Here is a 19,461-nt window from a genome sequence, read left to right as displayed (position 1 = left end):
TAGTTGGTCTCTAAGGTGCTACTGGAAGGATTTTTTTATTTTGTTTTGACTGCATCAGACCAACACGGCTACCTACCTGTAAATTCTCTTAATATGTTTGTGAAATTTGGATTTGCCCTGGGCTTTTCGTTAATGGTGCTTAACAACCAGTTTGGGTTGTAGCCAACAAAGTTGTCCTGTTAGTGCAAAGACTTATTCCTGTGCAACAGGACATCCTCTTCCTTCCACATGCCTCCCAAATCCATTATGAGGGTTCCCTCAAACCTTCTGGAGCATACCGGGGTGGAGGGAAGAATGAGAAAGGAAGAACCTTTGCACAAAAATAAGTCATTGTGTTGATTGGACGACTTTGTTGGATACAGCCATCTGTCTGTTTACAACATACCCTTTGACTTGTAGCATGCATGTGCAAGATTCTTGTTTTTGGTCCTTGCATGACCCACTGGTGGTCCTGATCCACAGTCTCAAGATCTGTGACGTAAGCCACGGATACCCAGGATGTGCCTTAAGAGTAGATTGGTACCTTCATAGTAATTTTGCAGAAGTGGCCACTTAAATAGCACACATGCCATGATTTTGAGTTTTCTTACTGAATTCCGTATTGGTGTACTGTTAAATAGAAAGTAAGTAAGCTAGTCCCATTTTGTGTTTAGCTTCTCTGAAACAGACCTTGGAGAACCTATACTGGTCAGAGATAGATCATTCCTATTTTGACTGCAAGAGTAGGACCCCCAAGGAAATGAAGTCTATTGAATGAAATACAGTTGTACCTCGGTTTATGAACTTAATCTGTTCTGGAAGTCCGTTCTTAAACCGAAACCATTCTTAAACTGAGGGGTGCTTTCCCTAATGAGGCCTCCCGCTGCCGGTGCCCTTCCACCTTTCAGATTCCGTTCTTAGACCGAGGTAAAGTTCTCAAACCATGACATTATTTCCAGTTTTGCAGAGTTTGTAAACCAAATCGTTCTTAAACTGGACTGTTCTTAAACAGAGGTATCACTGTACAGTGGTACCTCGTACTTACAAATAACTCTACTTACGAATTTTTCTACTTACAAATGGAGCTCCGGCCGCCATCTTGTTTTTTTGTAATTATATTTATTAAAGTTTTTAACAATAAAAAAATACAGCACAAAAATACAAAAGCTTGAAAAATAAAAGAAGAAAAAATTTTTTAAAAAAGGGGAAAAAAAGGAAAAAAGAAAGAAAAATAGTATCTCTAACAATATCTTGTCCCCGACTTCCCCGTCCCTCCCCTCCCGGGTCAATTCCATATCCAACTTCACAACTTCTTTTTTATACCCCACACAATAAATTCTATTAGATTTTGAACTATATTACTCTTAACTATTTCTAATAATTTCCTTTAGCCTATAATTTCCCCCTCAAAAGATATACCTTTGCCTAATTCAAATTCTATCCAATCTTTTAACTAAACCTCCAAACCCACCCCCTCCCTCCCCAGGTAGCAGTTTCCCTTTTTCCCCGGCCAGCGTCTTTATATCATCCAGTTTCAAACCTTTTAATCCATCCATTCCTCTACCTTATATTCCTTCTTTACCCCACTCCCACTCTTAGCCAATCTAAACCATCCCACTCCTCTTTCTTCCCCTTCCGTTGTTTTAATTCTTCCACCAGCCTCCCACCCTCATATTTATTTCCACTGTCCCCTATTTCCAATCTTCTGTCTGGTCTGCGTCCCCTCACTCTCACTGGGGGGGGGGCAAAGGCCAGACTCTTTCCTCCCTCCTCAACTTGTTTGTTTCCTTCTGGGATCTGGTCGCCCTCTCTCACTGAGCAGACCAGATCCCAGGGTCTATCTTGGTCCTTAGCGTCCAAAGTCACATAGGTGATCAATGCTTCCTCTCTCACAGGTTGCATTGATTTCTCAGTCCGTTGCTCCTTATTTTCTGCCTGTTGTTCAATGATTTCTTCTTGTTGCAATTCTAAAGTCTCCATTGGATATATCTGTTGCTGGTCTTCTTTTAAAGTCTGAATATTTCCTTTCCCATGACGTATTTCCTCTGTCATTTCTTTAATAAAGTCTAGAATATACTGCAGTTCGACCTCCTCCATTTGTAAGAGGGTTGTTTTGGCTGGCAGCCTTCTTTGTCCTTCTGTGTTCCCGTGGGAATTATGACTTGATCCGCCAGAGATGGTGCTATAATGTCCAGACTAGTTCCTTTGTTTATTTCCAACCATATTTATCCTTTATAATTTAAATTCTTAGTCCAACTTTTCCAGTTCTCCTCTTTATTACATCGGTCAACTTAGATATAATCCAAAAAATATCACAGAGTCACAGCAGTTACTCTTTGTAAATCCTTATATTTGTCAGCTGGTCGCGGCTTTAGGTTCCTGCCCCCGGTTTCCGGGGGGGGTTCTTTGTCACAATAATATGATTATCGATGCAGTTTAAAACATATATTTCCCCCCCTTAGTTCTGCCTTCTAAGGGGGTACACAAGTTCAATTTTTCAGGGGGATCCTCACCCCTTCTCTTCGATCGGCTGCAGGCAAGTTAGTTGTGTCGCAGCCTTCCGGGTAGGGGGGGGGAACGACCTCCGTTTTTTATTCCCCTCCCAGGTCCAAATTCTTGTTTTTAAATCCAATAAAATTGTCTTACTCACAGTCCAAATCTTAATTTGAAGGTATCTGCCGCTCCTCTGTCTCCGGCTCGGAGCTTTCCGCTACCGAGGTAGCAATGGACCCAAGGCTCCGCCATGTACAGCCTGCTCTCGGAGGCTCCGACAGGGGCTCTCCGGGCAGTTTCCATGGCTTTCTGGAGCCCGCTGGGTATCCCAGCCCTCAGAACGCACAATCTGAGGCTTCTCCGGGAGGTCGCGGCGCCCACGCGACTCCCCCCCCTCCTCGGTAGCGGTGGGTGTCTCGGGAGCCGAGACGAACCCCGCCGGCGGCTGATGGCGGCAGACCGGAAGTCTCCGGCCGCCATCTTGGATGCGGTTTGGATAGGATTTTTTCTACTTACGAATTTTTAGATAGGGTTGCTTCGACTTACGAATTTTTTCTCCCAATGCATTCCTATGGGATTCGACTTACAAATTTTTTCGACTTACAAATGTGTGTTCGGAACGCATTAAATTCGTAAGTAGAGGTACCACTGTACTATGTTTGTTGCATAATCTCTCCAGGTATATAATAAATTGTAAAGTCTGTGAAGATGTTCTAAATAAGGCACTGCTGAGGGTTCAGAGCTCAGTATAGGCACATCTTGTATATTGATTTAAGTTTTTATATATTTCTGTTGCTGGCTAAAATTGAAATAATCTGGTTAGCATAAAAAAATGTCAGAAGTAGGTGTTATACATAGGCTTCCATCTTACCTTCGTGGTGTTCTGTTTCATTTAAGATAAGAGTTGAGCTAGTATTACTGCTTTTTTGCTAGTTGGTATAAGACAGAGCTTTCCAAACTGTGTGTCGGCAGCATTGTGTAGGCGTGCCGCATGAACACTCCCTGAGCTCCTCCCTAGGTTGGAAAGGGGTTAGTGTAACCCCTGGTTTGCTAGTAAAACTGATTTACTGTGTCACGAAATGATACATGTCTAAAAAGTGTGTCACCGAAATGAAAAGTTTGGAAAGCTCTGGTATACTATCTTTACTTTGTTTGGGTCATCTTTCTTGCAACACGGTGTTCCACCATTGGGAATTGTGCAGCTGTTCATAAGCTGAAACTGTCGATACTCTCTTAAATATGGTGAGCTCACACTAAGAACCTGTTGTTCCTTTTATGTTATTCAGTTAAGCCCAAACCTTCCATCAAACTCACAGTGAATTATGGCTTGAGGACATTGCATATTTTATCTTGCCCAAACTAACATGGCAGTATTGCAAATGTAACATTGTTTTATAGAAACCATGTTAGAACATCCATATTTACTGGATGAGCATTGTTTATATTTGAAGTCTGAGTCTGTACTTAATTGTTGGCAAATGTGATTATAGTTCAGTCTGATTTATGAAAAACATGATTAAATTTGCAAAGTGAATTTAAGACTATTAGGGATATGGGGAATAAGTTGCTGGAATTTAAATATTAAATTGGTGGGATATGTCATCTAGAAATCTGAATTTCTAATCTTGAAAGGCTGCTGAATTTCTGATTTTTAGAAGACACAGAAGCTAGGCAAAATGAAGCACTACTAAGTCTGGTTCACTTCAGTGGGAGAGGTAAGCACATACCTGCATATCTTTCCTTTGAATCATTGGGACGTGATGTGCTGAACTTTGTCTGGATTGTTCACAGAGTTTTTGGTGTAATTTCTAGAGATGAGTTTTGAGATACCCTCTGTCGGCAGAACAGTGTCCTATTGTTGAAGGAAGTATACTTTTTTATAATAATAAAAGATAAAAGTTGGGCCTGGTTTATTGTGCTTTGGGCTAAGGATTTGATAGTAGGTATAAACTTTGATAGTGTTTTGGAGTTGCTAAAATCAGGACCTGGGGAGTATTGGAAGCAAGAGCCCACAAACAGTGTCAGTGGAGACATTTGCCAGGAGGCAAAGCTGTGTTAAATACTTTTAAGTAGCCATAACCAGGCTGCCTAAATTTTTGCGGAATCGCAACAAAATCCCCTACTGAATAGGGAGTTTAAAAGGGAAAGCTGTGCAAGTTGTGTGGAGCTCGGGAAGTGGAAGGTGTCTTGATCTCTCATTGTGCAGGTAGAAAGCTCCAGAATCTGAAACCCCAGGACTTTACAATAATTCACATTATGCATATTGAAATTATTGGGAGGTCCGTGCAAGCTAGAATGGAACAAGCTGGCTAATTGTACAACAATAACATGTTTCTATAGATTCTTGATGAAGCAAGAGGTGCTGCTAAGTATACAGCCATCCTTTAGATATTTCATTCATTCATGCCGATGATTGTATGGCTAAGTAGGCAGTAAATAAACTTGCCTACTTATCCTTAATAATGTGATCCTGATCTTTGTTTAATTCTAAGGACTTACTGTACAGATTAAGAAAAATACCGTAGATCTGCCTACGTTCATTTTATTTGCAAAGCAACACACACACACTCACACACGCCATGTGTTGTAGTTGAGGGTAGCCAGAAAAAATGTGTGTGTGTGTGGGGGGGAGAATCTGGTGGACTCTTTCCTTTCCTTACCCCCAGCAGTAGAAGCATACAGTTTACCCTGATCCATGGGCACCTTCAGGCAGAAGTTTAAAGTCTGTTTAATGAAGTGGAAGGGATTGGGGCGGAGGAATGATTTGGTGTATGTACCATTTCTGTCTGTGTAGCTGTGTAACTGATGTCTGTGTAGAAAAACACCTTTATATGTGGCATAAAGGTACTCTTTAGAAGACAGGAGGAATGGCAACAGTGTGAATCCAAGCTTTTTGAATTGAGCACCATGGTCCCATAAGGCCCTCTCACTTTGAAATTGATAGATTACCTTTTCAGTCTGTTTAAATAGGAAATGCTAGCCAAAGACTGCATTGACTGTTAATCACATGTATCTTCAGCGATACAGTTAACAGAATTGGCTGTGATTAAGATGTCTGTACTGTACTCTGTACCTGAGCTGACTATCTGGGAGGATTTGAAAGTTCTAAAGGTGACCTGTTCATGCAAGGTCTTGATTTCCCTGACTAGTTGGAGCTAGCCAATACTTAAAAGATTATAAGATTAACCGAGTCTAAAAATTATGGGGTCATGCACAGATGAAGGGTGGTCTGCACAATTTGGCTGGCTGTGCACTCTTTTTGGTCACCTCGGCCATCCTGCACACCAGAAAATTTTGCAGAGGAGAAGGCAACGGGCCTTTCAATTGCACAAAGCCTTGTTCAGATACAGCTGAGTCTTTCTCATACCTTCTGACTTGTCTATAAGGCCTGGGAGACTGATTCCTTCTCTATACATGTCAAGTGATGGGTGGGTGTGCTTGGTCTCTTCCCCCCAAATGGCGAGGTCCTTCCAAGGTCTCTGTGCAGAGAGCTCCAGGAGAAGGAGGGTTAACATGTGTCATGCTGGAATTAGGAAGACAGTTGCCACGGAGAGATTCATGGTTGCCATTCAGGAAACCCTGGCACCAAGCTCCCCTAAAACCAGAACAGCTAGGCGATTACAATTCTCTACCTTCCGATAGCCAGGCATGCACTTTACCTTCTACAAGATTAGCCTCCCTAGACCATTTGTTTCTAGAACATTTCTGGAGAAACATAGGATTCCTCAGTGAAAAGAGCAGTAATAGGAGGCACAACAGCCTGCAAATTTCCAGTGCACTCTCAGTTTACATGGCTATAATAAAGCCTAACAAGCTTATGAAGTATCCTCTGTCAACTGATTATTTTGCCTCCAGAATCTTATAGGCAGGTGAGTCACTGTGGACAAAGTCTTGAAACCACTCCACTGCCATAGAGGAGATTCTAAATGTGTCTGAGAACAGCAATGGAAGGGAAAGAAACCATTTTGCGGTTGGCACACAATTCTTGTGACCCTTGGTAGACTGCTTTCTAGTCAGTGCTGAAAGTTTCTAATTTGTGGGTTTGTGTATTCTGAAATGATAAACCTGTTTTCATGTGGTGTGAAATGCTAGCTACTTATGATACTGAGAAATGTCAATTAAGTAAAGATTTGCAGTTAACTCTGTGTTTTTCTCTCTCATTAAGGTTTGGACCGCACGGAATCCCTGTGACCATATTTCCCAAAAGGGAGTGCAAGGATAATCCTGAAGCGATGGAGCTCCAAAGTAAATCATTCCAAGATGAGACCCAAGTGAAGTGTGAAGCCAATGGTGTAGTCACAGACTCTTCTCCCATCCAGCCACCAGAGCCTAGCCTGGCTAAAAGCCTATGGACTTCCAAGCCACCTCCCCTTTTTCACGAGGGAGCACCATATCCCCCTCCTTTGTTTATCAGGGACACATATAACCAGTCAATACCTCAGCCTCCGCCTCGGAAAATTAAACGGCCCAAGCGGAAAATGTACAGGGAGGAACCCACTTCTATTATGAATGCTATCAAACTACGACCCAGACAGGTCTTGTGTGACAAGTGTAAGAACAGTATTGTTGCAGAAAAGAAAGAAATTAAGAAGGGCAGCAATACAAGTGACTCCTCAAGGTATGAGGATAGTAGAAAACGAAGACATGAGAGCGTAACTACTGTGAATAAAAAAATTAAAACTGATCATAAAGTTGATGGGAAAAGCCAAAATGAAGGCCAGAAAAGGAATTCCGTGGTCAAAGTTGCAAATATTGCTCATAGCAGAAGTAGAGTAGTCAAAGTTACCACTCAAGCAAATACTTCAAAAACGCAGTTAAATACTAAAAAGGTTCTCCAGAGCAAAAACATGGATCATGCAAAAGCTCGGGAAGTTTTGAAAATAGCCAAAGAGAAGGCACAAAAGAAACAGAGTGCAACCTCTACTTCCAAAAATGCACATTCAAAGGTCCACTTCACACGGCGTCTTCAAACGACCAGCTCAGGTTCCCTGCCCCCACGATTGCGTCTAAAGCCACAAAGGTACCGAAATGAAGAAAACGACTCCTCTCTCAAGACAGGGCTTGAGAAATTGCAGAGTGGCAAGATGGCAGCTAAGCCTCAGTCTCGCTGCTCCTCTACCCGCTCAGCAGGTGAGGCCCCTTCAGAAAATCAGAGCCCCTCAGAAGGCCCTGAAGAGGCCAGCAGTGAGGTTCAGGACACAAATGAAGTGCATGTCCCTGTTGATCAGGATGAACAGCAGACACTGGGCAAGAGAGGCAGCAAAAGCAATATAACGGTTTACATGACCCTTAATAAAAAGAAATCTGACTCTTCCAGTGCATCAGTGTGTAGTAGTGCTAGCACAGATGACTTGAAGTCCACCAACTCTGAGTGTAGCACTACTGAAAGCTTTGATTTTCCTCCAGGCAGCATGCATGCACCTTCCTCCTCCTCCTCGTCCTCTTCAAAGGAAGAGAAAAAGCTCAGTAATTCCTTGAAAATGAAAGTCTTTTCAAAAAATGTCACTAAATGTGTCACACCAGATGGCAGGACCATATGTGTAGGAGACATTGTTTGGGCCAAGATCTATGGCTTCCCATGGTGGCCAGCCCGTATTCTTTCTATAACTGTGAGCCGAAAAGATAACGGCCTCTTAGTCCGACAGGAAGCTCGTATTTCATGGTTTGGGTCCCCAACAACATCTTTCCTTGCTCTTTCACAGCTCTCCCCTTTTTTAGAAAACTTTCAGTCGCGATTTAATAAGAAGAGAAAAGGTCTTTACCGCAAGGCCATTACAGAAGCAGCCAAGGCTGCTAAGCAGCTAACTCCTGAAGTTCGGGCCCTGCTGACACAGTTTGAAACATGAACATGAGAAGTAAGGTAGGCAAGAAATGTGGAGGCTCCTTGAAATGTCTAGCCTAGTTAAATGCTATGAAGGACTTAGCCAATTAAACACAAAAATTGCACTCAGTTGGCTGCTTTTTTATATACTGAAATTTCCATTTGTAGCAATGTCTTGACTGAAAGTTATACTTAACAAATTGTACATGCAATCAAATTAATCTAAAGCGAGATCTCAGTATTTTTCAAGAGGACTCTTACATTTTTTTGGTAAAAGTTAAAAATTCCTCTGACCACCCCATGCACAGGAGCCATAACCTCAGCTGAAGAGCAGTTTATTTGCAGGGAATTTTTACTAGTTTCTACCCACTATATATACCATTTCAGTGTATGTGGGGGGAGGGGGGAGGGAACAAATGAAATGGAAGTTTTAAACATGACTTGTATGGTCCACCTTAAATGCAGAACCCTAGGCCCTCTCTGAGCCTCGAACTTTATTTCAGTGTTTCCCTTTCCCCGTCCCCTGCCCAGAAAACCTGATTTACAATAGTGTGAGTGTGATGGGCCCAAAGAGTTCAGCCTTTGCCTAAAAACACTTTCTCACTGGCCACTTTAAATCCTTTTAGAAACCAATTTTAATATGAATTCTGTTAGAAAGGTTTTATCATTGTTAGATAGATCTTGTTGGTCACCTTTTCCAAATGCTCAGTTATGCTATGCATCCAGGGACAGCCGCATGAACTTCAGGTTTTGGCAAGTTAAGAGGAAGCCAGTTGCTCACAGGCAGGTCTGGATAGTCCCTCAGCATTTGGGATCAAAGGCTGTTAATGCTGCATAGGTGGGAATCATAACTTCCAAGGAGGGTGGGGTGGGATGCTCCTAGGACAATTGTCTTGAGGGTTTAGCTTGAGAGAGTTTGTGTTGTATAAATAATTGGTCAGAATTCCCCTCCCTGACTACTTGTTCTTAAATTCTTAGGCTACGTCCTAGTAAATTACACTTTGTGAACTGTCGGATGTGTAATTATTGCATTTGGATGTACTGAGCGGCATATTTTTTTTTAAACTATTTCCATTTAAGGTATCTGTTTGCAGGTCAGAAAATATGAAAAATGTAATTGTGTAATGCTCTGAAATGTACAAAGAACTGTAAATAAAATTGACTAAATCTAATTATTTGTGTGTGTTTCTCAAAAAGCTTTGAAATAAAATCAGGAAACAGGACTTTTCCGTTTACACAATATTTAGGAAATAATTTTCTCACTTGACACGCTCTAAATTAGTATCACTAACTGCATATCACAATAACATTGCTGTTGAAAATATAAATAAGGTTCTAATTTTGGTAAATTATTCTGCTATTTATTTCCCCATAGCAAATTCTTGTCAGTGCTTAAAAAAACCACATGCCTTTCCAGTGTAATTCCCCACCACCTCCATTTGCTCCTAGATCTTCTGCAGGTCTGATGCTCTGCATTGGACATTTTTATGCAGTTGATTTGCTTAGACATTACACTTTCTAATGGACTCATATAATTTGTACTTGGTTTAAGTTTGCAATGTCGTAAAAGGTGGCTAATTTCATTCTCCCCCAAAACATAACAATTTTAGGAGTAGGCATTTAGGAAAAGGGGGAAAAGCTTGAAGCTAAATTAATTGGGTGTATCAAATCTCAAAGAATTAATGACCAAAGGCTCTGTTGTGACAGTTTGATGCTAAGGTATGCTTTTTCATAATACTCAAACTTCATTTTATTCCCAAACATTTTAGTTTTAATCTGGTTTCTTTGATGCTGTGTACATGGGCTTGAAATCGGCTCCAAATAGTTTTCATCCTTCCTGAAGAGCACCTTGATGTAACGCTAGATAAGCATAAATTTCTAAACATGTAGAGAAATAAACTTGCATTCAGTCAGTCAATGCTTTTTGAAATTGCAAAACACACAACATTAATAACATGCAATTCTGTTTCACTCCTGTGCTGTGTACAGTATTCTCTTTCCTGCAAACAGAAACAAATGCAGTGTTGAACTATTTTGTTTTGTTTATTCAGGCAGGGTGTGCCTAACAACTTTTAGTGCTTTCTGCAAAGTTATAAATGCAGCTCAGCTTGGGACCAGTGTACACGTAGGTATACTTGAGTGTACCTGCTGATTTCCAAATTCATAACCCTAACTTCAAGGGAGCCTGTGATGAGTGCTTAAGGTTAATACTTGATTCAGCATTTGCCATTTTGAATAGAGAGTCTTCTACATTTGAATTCTACCAAGAGTATAATTTGATTCTGGAGCTTTTGCTCCAGTTTGAAGTACCGGTAAATATAATTGAGTCTTGTCTTCAAAATCATGCTCTTTACAACACCGTGGAACAGGTCTGTTCCCTACTCAGGCCATAGTTTGCAATCTGGCATGCCACACATGACATTAATAGTGTTGAGTAGAAATTACTCTCACTTTAAATTTAGTAATTAAATTTTAAATTTAATTACTGCTTTTCTCTGACTACCTTGATGAGAAATCGTCTCTTTGCTTCCCTTTTGAAAATACTTGTTTGATTTTTTTTAGCTCTTTAATTTTGGCGTTCCTTAGTGACGTTTTGATGTCACAAGCAATGACTTAATGTCGTTCATTTCTGTATAGAGCCTTATTGCAGTGTAGTTTGATTTTTCAGTTCAAAGCATGGAGATGTCATGATATAATCCCATTTGCTGCAAGGCATTCAAGAGACTTTGGATGTTGTATCCAGGCTTGGAGGCAGAAGTGGCTGTTCAAGAGGCACTAAACTACAAAGCAAATATTGGCTTAGGTTCCAGGGTCCTGCTGCCTGAGCAGGAAGCATTTCTACTCCTGCCATGGGGGTGCATTGGCTGACTCACACATCTGCACTTCCCTGTGTCCTCCAAAATAAATGACTTGGGATTACTAAACCCACCAGTATAGTTTTTTTGGGGAAGATGAGAGGTTGATGATGAGGGTTTGATGGAAATAATAATAATAATAATAATAATAATAATAATAATAATAATAATAATAGTACCCCGCCCACTCTGGGCGGCTTCTAACAAAGATTAAAAATACATTAAAATTGGTGACACACCCAGCCTACGTGAGCAGGATGTTTGTATCCAAACTGTTGAATTTTGGACAGAATGCACAATTTTAAAATCAAACTTTAGGCAAAGGTTTTCACTAGATATCTAGGTTTCATGTATGTATTTTCTTTCAAGTAGTTTATTATTCCACTTCAACCAGCTGTCTCTTCAGTGAAAGACATTGAGAATGCCCTGGTGCATGTAGCTAACCCTGAGTTGCCTTAAAACTAAACAGAATACTTCTTTTAAAATCATCATGAATTGCATCCAATTAAACAATTTCATGCACAGAACTTCTGCAAGCATAACAAAACTCTCCCCTCCAAATGGTCTCTGAAGGGTTGAGGGGAACTCCAGAGCACATTTTGGTAATGCCCAGGAGTCCTAGGGAGGTAAGGGAAATTATGTAAGTGCAATAATTTAGTTGAATACATCCCTGTTGGTTAATAATAATAATAATAATAATAATAATAATAATATACTGCCCTATACCCAGGGGTCTCACAGTGTTACTTTCAATGCTTCATACCTCAAAGGAAAACGATGGTATAAATTTTATCCTGCCATGGAATGAAATTGGTGAAAGAACAGATGACTTCTTTCCATAAGCAAAACAATAAGCTAGTAAGCCTTACTAACATGTTCTACCTAATCTGTTTCCATTGTTGTTGCAAACATTGCAAGGTTATAGCCCTGCACAAGTTGTGTGCTCATATTTCCATGGTAATCAAATACACCAACCTGTGTTGAATTGCAGTTAGGATTTCAGAATGGCTGTTGTGATAATTTTTGTCATTCATGTAAAATCCACCTAAAGTGCATATGAGATCAGTAGTTCTAAAAGGGGAAAAAACACTGCTTTAGAAAATGCAGCCTTTGTAGCAAGAGTAGTCTTAGAATAGCCATGACCCTCTTTCTTGCATAAAAGGAAATGCCCCTTTAAGATAGGACTTGCCACTTGTAATTTTTAATAAGTGCAGTGTTAGTCTGTCATTGCAAAAACAGCAGTCTTGAAGCTGCTACAAATTCATTATGACAAAAGCTTTCCTGGGCAAAAGTTCCAAGTTCACAAAGGCTTTTGCTATAATGAAGTTTTAGTCTTAATTGCTGACACCTTTTTCAGTCTTCTCTATGTTGTATTGTGTTGCTGCAGCACATCTTAGCACTATTCAGATCTAGCACTATTAGTAGCATGTGCTAAGGTCTAAGTAAATGATACTTCCTGCATGACCAGCACAGGAAATTCAGAATGAACAGCTAAAATGAGATGCATGCATGGAACATAGGTACATGCCCCAGTGGATTGCAGTCAGTGAATCTGCCCACAGAAACATTTTAACAAGGACTGAGTAGCATGTTATTTTATCATCCTAAGTATGCCTTAATCTGTTCTGAGACAAGTCCCCCTGCAGTCTGGTAATGAGCCAAGTGCATGTGTTTGAGAGAGACGGGCAGTACTTTAAATGATGTATCATAGTTTCAAGGAAGTGAGAAATACCTGCTACTTCCAATCTCATAAGGCAGTGAAAGGAACGTTATGTATTGCAAAATAATCTACATAAGCCTTGGCTGTGCTGGCTGGGGCTAATGGGAGTTGTAGTCCAAAACATCTTGGGGGGGGGTAGCAGGTTGGGGAAGGCTAGGCTACAGGCAGGTGGGCAAAAAGTCACTAGGCAAAAAAATATTTATGTAGCACAGGAAGGGTGAAGGGTTGCTGCAGCTGTTTGAGCTGAATTCACACATGCTGCTCCACTGGTGATTTAGGGCAGAATTTAACCTCACAACAGGACTCTTCCTCTCTTGTACCAGGAGGGTCCTCGGTCCTCCTCTGCACACATTTCAGCTTGTCAATATCCTTAAATGGTGTCCAGAACTGGATACAGTACTCCAGGTATGGTCTGGCCAAGGCAGAATAGGGTGGCACTACGGTATTACTTCCCTGATGGGGACACGTCTGGTGACAGCCTAGAATAGCATAAGCTTTTTTCTTTCTTTCTTTTTGCTTTTGCATCTTATGCACTACTACCGTAAGATCCCTAGATCCTTTTTTTACGTGTACTACTGGCAATCCAGGTATTCCCCATCTTCTATTTGTTCAGGTAGTTCTTCCTGCCAAAGTGTAGAACCTTACACTTGTCCCTTTGGAAATTCATTTTATTAGCTTTGGCTCAGCTCTGCAATCTGTTTAGGTCATCTTGAATCCCAGTTCTGTCATCAGTGGCACTGGCTACTCCTGCCAGTTTGATGTCACCTACAAACTTCCCCCTAATCTCCACCCTTGAGACTGGGTGCTCTGTCCATCTCAAAGAGGGCTCCTGCAGGAGGGTGAAATGTGTGTTTGTGCACAGGGTACTGCATCCCTCAGGGGTCTTGAAGAATACATCACTCCCTCTGCCCATATATACCATCCACCACTAGTCTATGGCAAGCAAATTCCGAATATAGATGCTGATAGTATATTTCGCTAGTGTTCACGTCTTGCATATTGATTTCATGGGCTGGTTCATACCTCAGCTTTTATTCAGTGTAGTTAAATATTACTGTATCAGAATTGATATGGCTTATTTGCTCACAAAGACTCTTCAGGTGATACATTTATGAAAACATCCATTTTGGTTTATAATTTTATATGTTGAGATTACAGAGAGGATGAAAAAAACAATGTCCTTCAAATCCAACAATAATAAGGAGGACTAGACTTGCAACACCAGTTAAAAAAATTAAAATCAAATATCTTTTCCCTATGTGGTTTTTGGTTTTCAAGTTTCACGGTGCTTTGACATCAGACTTGAAAAACGTTTCCTTTTATATTCATGGGTATTGTTTATAGCAGTGATAAGAGCAACATGGAAAGCAATTATAATAAATATATTTTAAGATTTAAATTTTAAGATTAAAAGAAATTAATAAATGTATTAAAAATACATTAAAATGTATTTTAAATGTATTTTAAAAAAATAGATAAAAACCACTGTTCAAAAGAAGAAAGCACCAGAGATTTACACATATTTTCATAGCTGCTTTCAATGCAAATGTTTATAAGAAAGTAGTTGTAAGTATCTTGCCTGCGCGTCTTTCTAGGCATCTTCTATCTATAGCTAGCTATGCAGGGTGAAAGCTAACTTCACTTGGCAGCAGGGATGGGAAACATGGCCTTCCCAGTGCTGCAGGACTCCCAGCTTCCCCAATTCTTGACCATTGGCTATGCTGACCAGAGCTGATGGGAGTTGAGAGGACCACAACCGTTGAAGGGCCACAGGTTCCCCATGTCTGTTCTGCAGCTTATTTTCTCAAACCCATCAACATTGTATTATCGGAGAATTACAAACCTTATGGATTCCGTTTGGTTCATCCTTCCCTTTTTATTCTGGAACTCAAGTTCTCGTGACTTTGATATGCTTTTGGCCTGTGGATTCTTTTATTAATCCCCACTAATCACATGTTTACACCCTTCCTCTAGTTTTCCATCTGACACTTAACATTCCTTGGCTACTGAGCATGCTCAAACCTCATTAGGTTGTTTGTTTTTACACCGTGTGTTAGCTGATATTCTGGATGTTTTCCTGTTGCTCTTTGGATATTCGTGGGTCTGTTTTGTATTGTGAACAAGAAAATCCCAAGTAGGGGAAGTGAGTAATTGGTTGTGCATTTGTTTATTGTAAGGGAAGTTTGCTGACAGGATTATAAATACGTTCCGTGTGACTTCTTAAACTAAGGCAGCAGTCCTGTACCCACTTTCCTTGGAACAAGCCCCATTGAATTCAATGGAATATACTTATGAATAGACCTGTATGCCGCCTTTTGCAGGGGGCAATACAGAGTGCATTCAAAGTGTAGGAGTCCCTGAGTCTGTGGTTAATGGGGAGCAATGGTGGTGGCATGCGTGCAGTGATAACAGCTGCCGAAGGATTCCTAGAATATGCTGTCTTTGCTTCTGATACGTAGTTCCCTGCATGGAGTGCTCATGCCCATTGTCCCCCCCCCTCCCCCAAGATAAGATTTTCAAGAACCTGTCTTACAGTTGTTTGTTTCCAGCCCACCCTTCCTTGGCTGCTAGTGGTGTAGCTTGGTAGGTCATTAGCTGTGGCTCACCGAATGCAGCATGTTATGGGAATCTTTTCTTTATGTTGCACAAGTCCAAGGCACAGGTTTCCGTGGTTGTTCTAGAACTACTACCGGTACTACTACTATTTATATACTGCCCTATACTCGCAGGTCTAAGGGTGGTTCACAGAATAAAATCAGAATATAAAACCACAAAATACATAATCAAAATAAAAACAACAACCCAATAACCTGCCCCCAACACATTTTAAAAGGGCAAAGGGCTACTCATAGCTCTGTTCCAAGATGTTCTGTTCCAAGATGTTCCAAGGATGGGACATCTCAGGAGGGATAGTGTTATGGGGACAACAGGGAAACATTTCTGACGCAAGTAATTAAAAGTCTACATCTGTTAGAGATGGTGTTTTCCCAGCACGTTTGTGGTCTGCAGTAGGTTTCCTCGTTTGTGAGCTCTTCATTTGAGCAATTTGATACCGGGAATACTGGATTTGGTCCCAAGAATCACAAATGGGAGTTTTGCTCAAGCAGCAGAGCTTTCCAGCTCCTTTCTCCACAACTCCTCCTCAAAAACCTGCCTGAGTGGTAGGATGGGAGATGGAGAGCGTGTGCATGTAACAGAAAGTGCAAATCTCAAATTCAGGGGAAATGGAAATGCCTTTCCATCACACAAGCCTCCTGTGGGACCCAACCCAGTTTGGTTCATGGGCAGTGGCCAACACTTTCTCCCATCCCTGTTGCCCTTGCCCTGCTTTCTCTGCAGTTAGAAATGATTGGGTGGAGGTGTCCCTATATAACATGATTGTGCTTACCTGTCTTGTGCTAAAGTCTTATCCTTCCCATAGAGGTGGGTTAGTGGAAGAGGCCTCTGCTGAGTGAGCAAATGCTGCTGTCCATTTAATGCTAGCTTCTATCTTTGTCCACCCCACCCCACCAGTATTTTTTCCTCTACCCTGCCAGGAGCAAAATTCTCCAAAAGCACTGTATTTTCAAGTCATTGAGTTGTATCCAGCTAAGGCTAAGCTATAGGCACAGTAGACCCACTGAACTCTATAGACATGAGTCCTAGTCAGAGAACACCCACTGAGATGAATGAATGCAACCCATTGTCTTCCTTTCTGTCCTACCTCCTGCTTGTGTCATTTGAAGATATTAGCTCTACTCACTACTTGTGGCATTTAGGTAGAGAGAGTTGGAGTAGGTCAGGTGTACCATGAATTCACAAGGTGGTATTGGATAAGGCAGACCTAGTATGCATTATGGGGATAATAGTAACCAACATTACAAGGTTATTGGAAGGATGATGTTGAAAATAATTGAAATATACTGTTTAGGGCTTGCTGCGTGTTAACCATCACATTTATCTGTATGGGCTTGCTAAGACTTTCTCCTCAACTACTTATTTTCCCCATTAAAGATTGTGTCTGATAAAAAAAACCAACATATTAACTGTTCTAAAGTCTTTTAAGGGCAATTATGCATTCACTGCTAACTCAGAATTTCCCCCCTCTCCTTTTCAGCACAGAGACATTAATCGCCTGCTGTATTTATGGAACCTCCCTACACTGCCATGAAGAAGGTCAGCTGGCCAGGCGTGATATACAACTGAAATCTAGATTGCAGTGTATACTGGGAGAGAACTTTTTACAAAAACCACCACACCCCTTTTCCTGGGCATCTGTACTTATTGTAAATTTACTTTGGAATTTGAAGTGTTAGAAATATTTTATAAACTTTTTTTGCAATAAATAAGGCATGAGCCAAGGAGCCTGTTCAAGATGAACTTGCAAGGAACCACTTGAATTACTAGTATGAAGAATCACAAAGTGTACTCTTACTCTTCAAATGTGATAGTCTGAATAGGCCCCAGCAGTGGAGTCAAGACCTCTGGAAAGTTGGCTGTAAACTTCTGAACATTTACTTTTGTTCTTACTGTGTGTTATTTTCACATCTTAACAGACTTTAGTATTTGGTGCAGGTGTTAGCAGAGCTGTAACCTATTTCTCAAAGCACGTCCACATTCAGCTGTGGTGGTAGATACTGACAGTCCTGTTTGGAGGCAAAGGTTTCCCCTAGAGATGTTGATAAGGGCAGCGACAGTGAACTCCATGTAATTCTTGATTAATTATGGCAAATCTTTGCTGTTGTGGGAAATGTTTCTTTGATGGCCACGAAGATCATTCTGTAAAATGCAGGAATGACTGACAGTACACAAATGTCTGTGTGCTCGTGATTCAGTCTAGCAGTAGCCATCCTAAAGGACAGCTATGGCTAAGATAGGGTAGTAACTGGTATCCAAAGTCATGTTTCCTTTCTAGCGAAGGAACATATTGCACATTAAATTAGTCCTGGCTTGGTTGTGACTAACTTATTCATAACAGCCCACTGTTAGATTGGGGTTTTAGAATTTCTAAAGTTAATTGGTTTACAAGCCCTCTCCAATAAAACAAGTCTTAACTCTTATCTGCAGATCTTGAGTATTTAACTGCCAGATGGTTCCACATTTCAATGGATTTCAGCCTAGTTTTCCACAGGATTAAAATCTGCTTTTCATATTACCCAGGTATAAAACCTTAACTTGCATTTAGTTTATTAGCAGCGGATCAGGGTTCCCCAGGAAGCTTGATGGATTAATAAACACAAGTCAAAATGAATGCACAATCTGATGAAGTACAAATATCAAGTTCTTTTAAAACTATGACGATGCCATCTATACAAGAGTTAAGTCTTGTATGGCATTAAGATAACCATCTACAGATTAACAAAAGATCTCTCTTTTCCAAAGTTACCCATACCAGCAAATACAAGCTGAAGTCTTGGCTTCATAATTTCCATGCATGTTGTAATTATACAAGATTTTCCCTTGGCTTTGACAAATTTATATTTTTAAATAGCATTCTAAACATGGGAAAGATGTATGAGTTAGTATATTACAATGCAATTCTATATTAAATATTTACTAAAAATGTCTGTGAAAACATTTAAAATTTTATTTATAGAAACAGTTCATAGCACCTTTTTAAGAGGTTCAACTGTACCAGTTTTCTTAAGAAATTAGAGAGGATGTTTAATGGACAACAAGCAATTGCTTTGCAGTAGTCTTTCTACAATAGTCAAAGCAAAAGAGAAATAAAGTATACTCTACAATTTTCCAGCAAGATTAGAAACTTATTTGGGCAAGGTAAAAGGTACTGCAGCGAGTCGGTGCAGTGTAGTTAGACAAAAATAAGCATCCTTTTTATTTAAAAGCAGGGTTGGGTGACTTCACTGGAGAAGGTGCACACACCTTAGGAGGTAACCATGGCACAAAATGATAGTTTTGACTCAGGAAAATGGTGTTGGCTGTACAAATAAGGGTACATATCTGGATTGATAATGGGTGGAGCCAGTAGTGCCTGCATAGACAACATCTTACCGTACTTTTAGCCTGTGTTCCTATTCCTTCTCCTTCAAGAGCACAACCACTGCCCATTTTACATCCATAACACTGTACAAAGTGGTAGAGCTACAGGTTGATGGGCAAAATAAAGACAGCAAGGTTGAAAAATGGACAAAATGGCTAGTTGGTACTTACTCATGAAGAATTGAGAAACTACAGCCACCTTGTTTTTCACTTTGAAATGATTGTCAGGGAAAAATTGTAGTGGTAGAAGTAATGTATTGCTTTTCACCCTTTTGCTTTAGTTGCTTAATATTTAAGCTTTGCTCCATGTTACCTTTTTGTCTGTTTGCTATGTCACTATGCCTCCTTCATTTGGTAGACTTGAATGAGGAAAAATGATTCAACTTTTAAGGGTCACTTGAAATTAATTGTTCAAGAATGTTGTGTACCATCTATTCAATAAAGCCTTGATTTTTTTTCTGCACTTTTAAAAAAGATAAACAAGCAGTCGGTTTTATTAATATACTAAAGCTGCAATCCTAGACATACTCACCTGGACATAACTACAGTAGGCCGCCTGTGTAATTACACATAGGATTGCAGGTTGATAAACAGCTAACACTGCAATGCTATGT

General features: G+C 40.4%; 1 protein-coding gene across 3 annotated transcripts in view; it reads left to right on the top strand.

Annotated features, from left to right (window-relative positions):
• The window catches only part of PWWP2A (PWWP domain containing 2A), a 28,845-nt gene extending 10,186 nt beyond the window's left edge, over positions 1–18,659 (top strand). The window contains exons 2-3 of one of the 3 annotated variants that reach the window (XM_035104930.3): positions 6,638–7,602; positions 16,965–18,659. In XM_035104930.3, the coding sequence (XP_034960821.3) occupies positions 6,638–7,602; positions 16,965–16,978 (979 nt within the window). In that variant the 3' untranslated portion in view covers positions 16,979–18,659. Of the gene's footprint in view, positions 1–6,637; positions 9,466–16,964 lie in introns of those variants that run through there. The other 2 variants (XM_035104929.3, XM_035104928.3) reach the window with 2 other exon arrangements.
• Positions 18,660–19,461: the final 802 nt, after the last annotated feature.

The sequence above is a fragment of the Zootoca vivipara genome, chromosome 2 (genome assembly GCF_965207765.1).
Source record: "Zootoca vivipara chromosome 2, rZooViv2.hap1.1, whole genome shotgun sequence".
NCBI lineage: Eukaryota > Metazoa > Chordata > Lepidosauria > Squamata > Lacertidae > Zootoca > Zootoca vivipara.
This window is presented reverse-complemented; position numbering and strand designations above follow the sequence as displayed.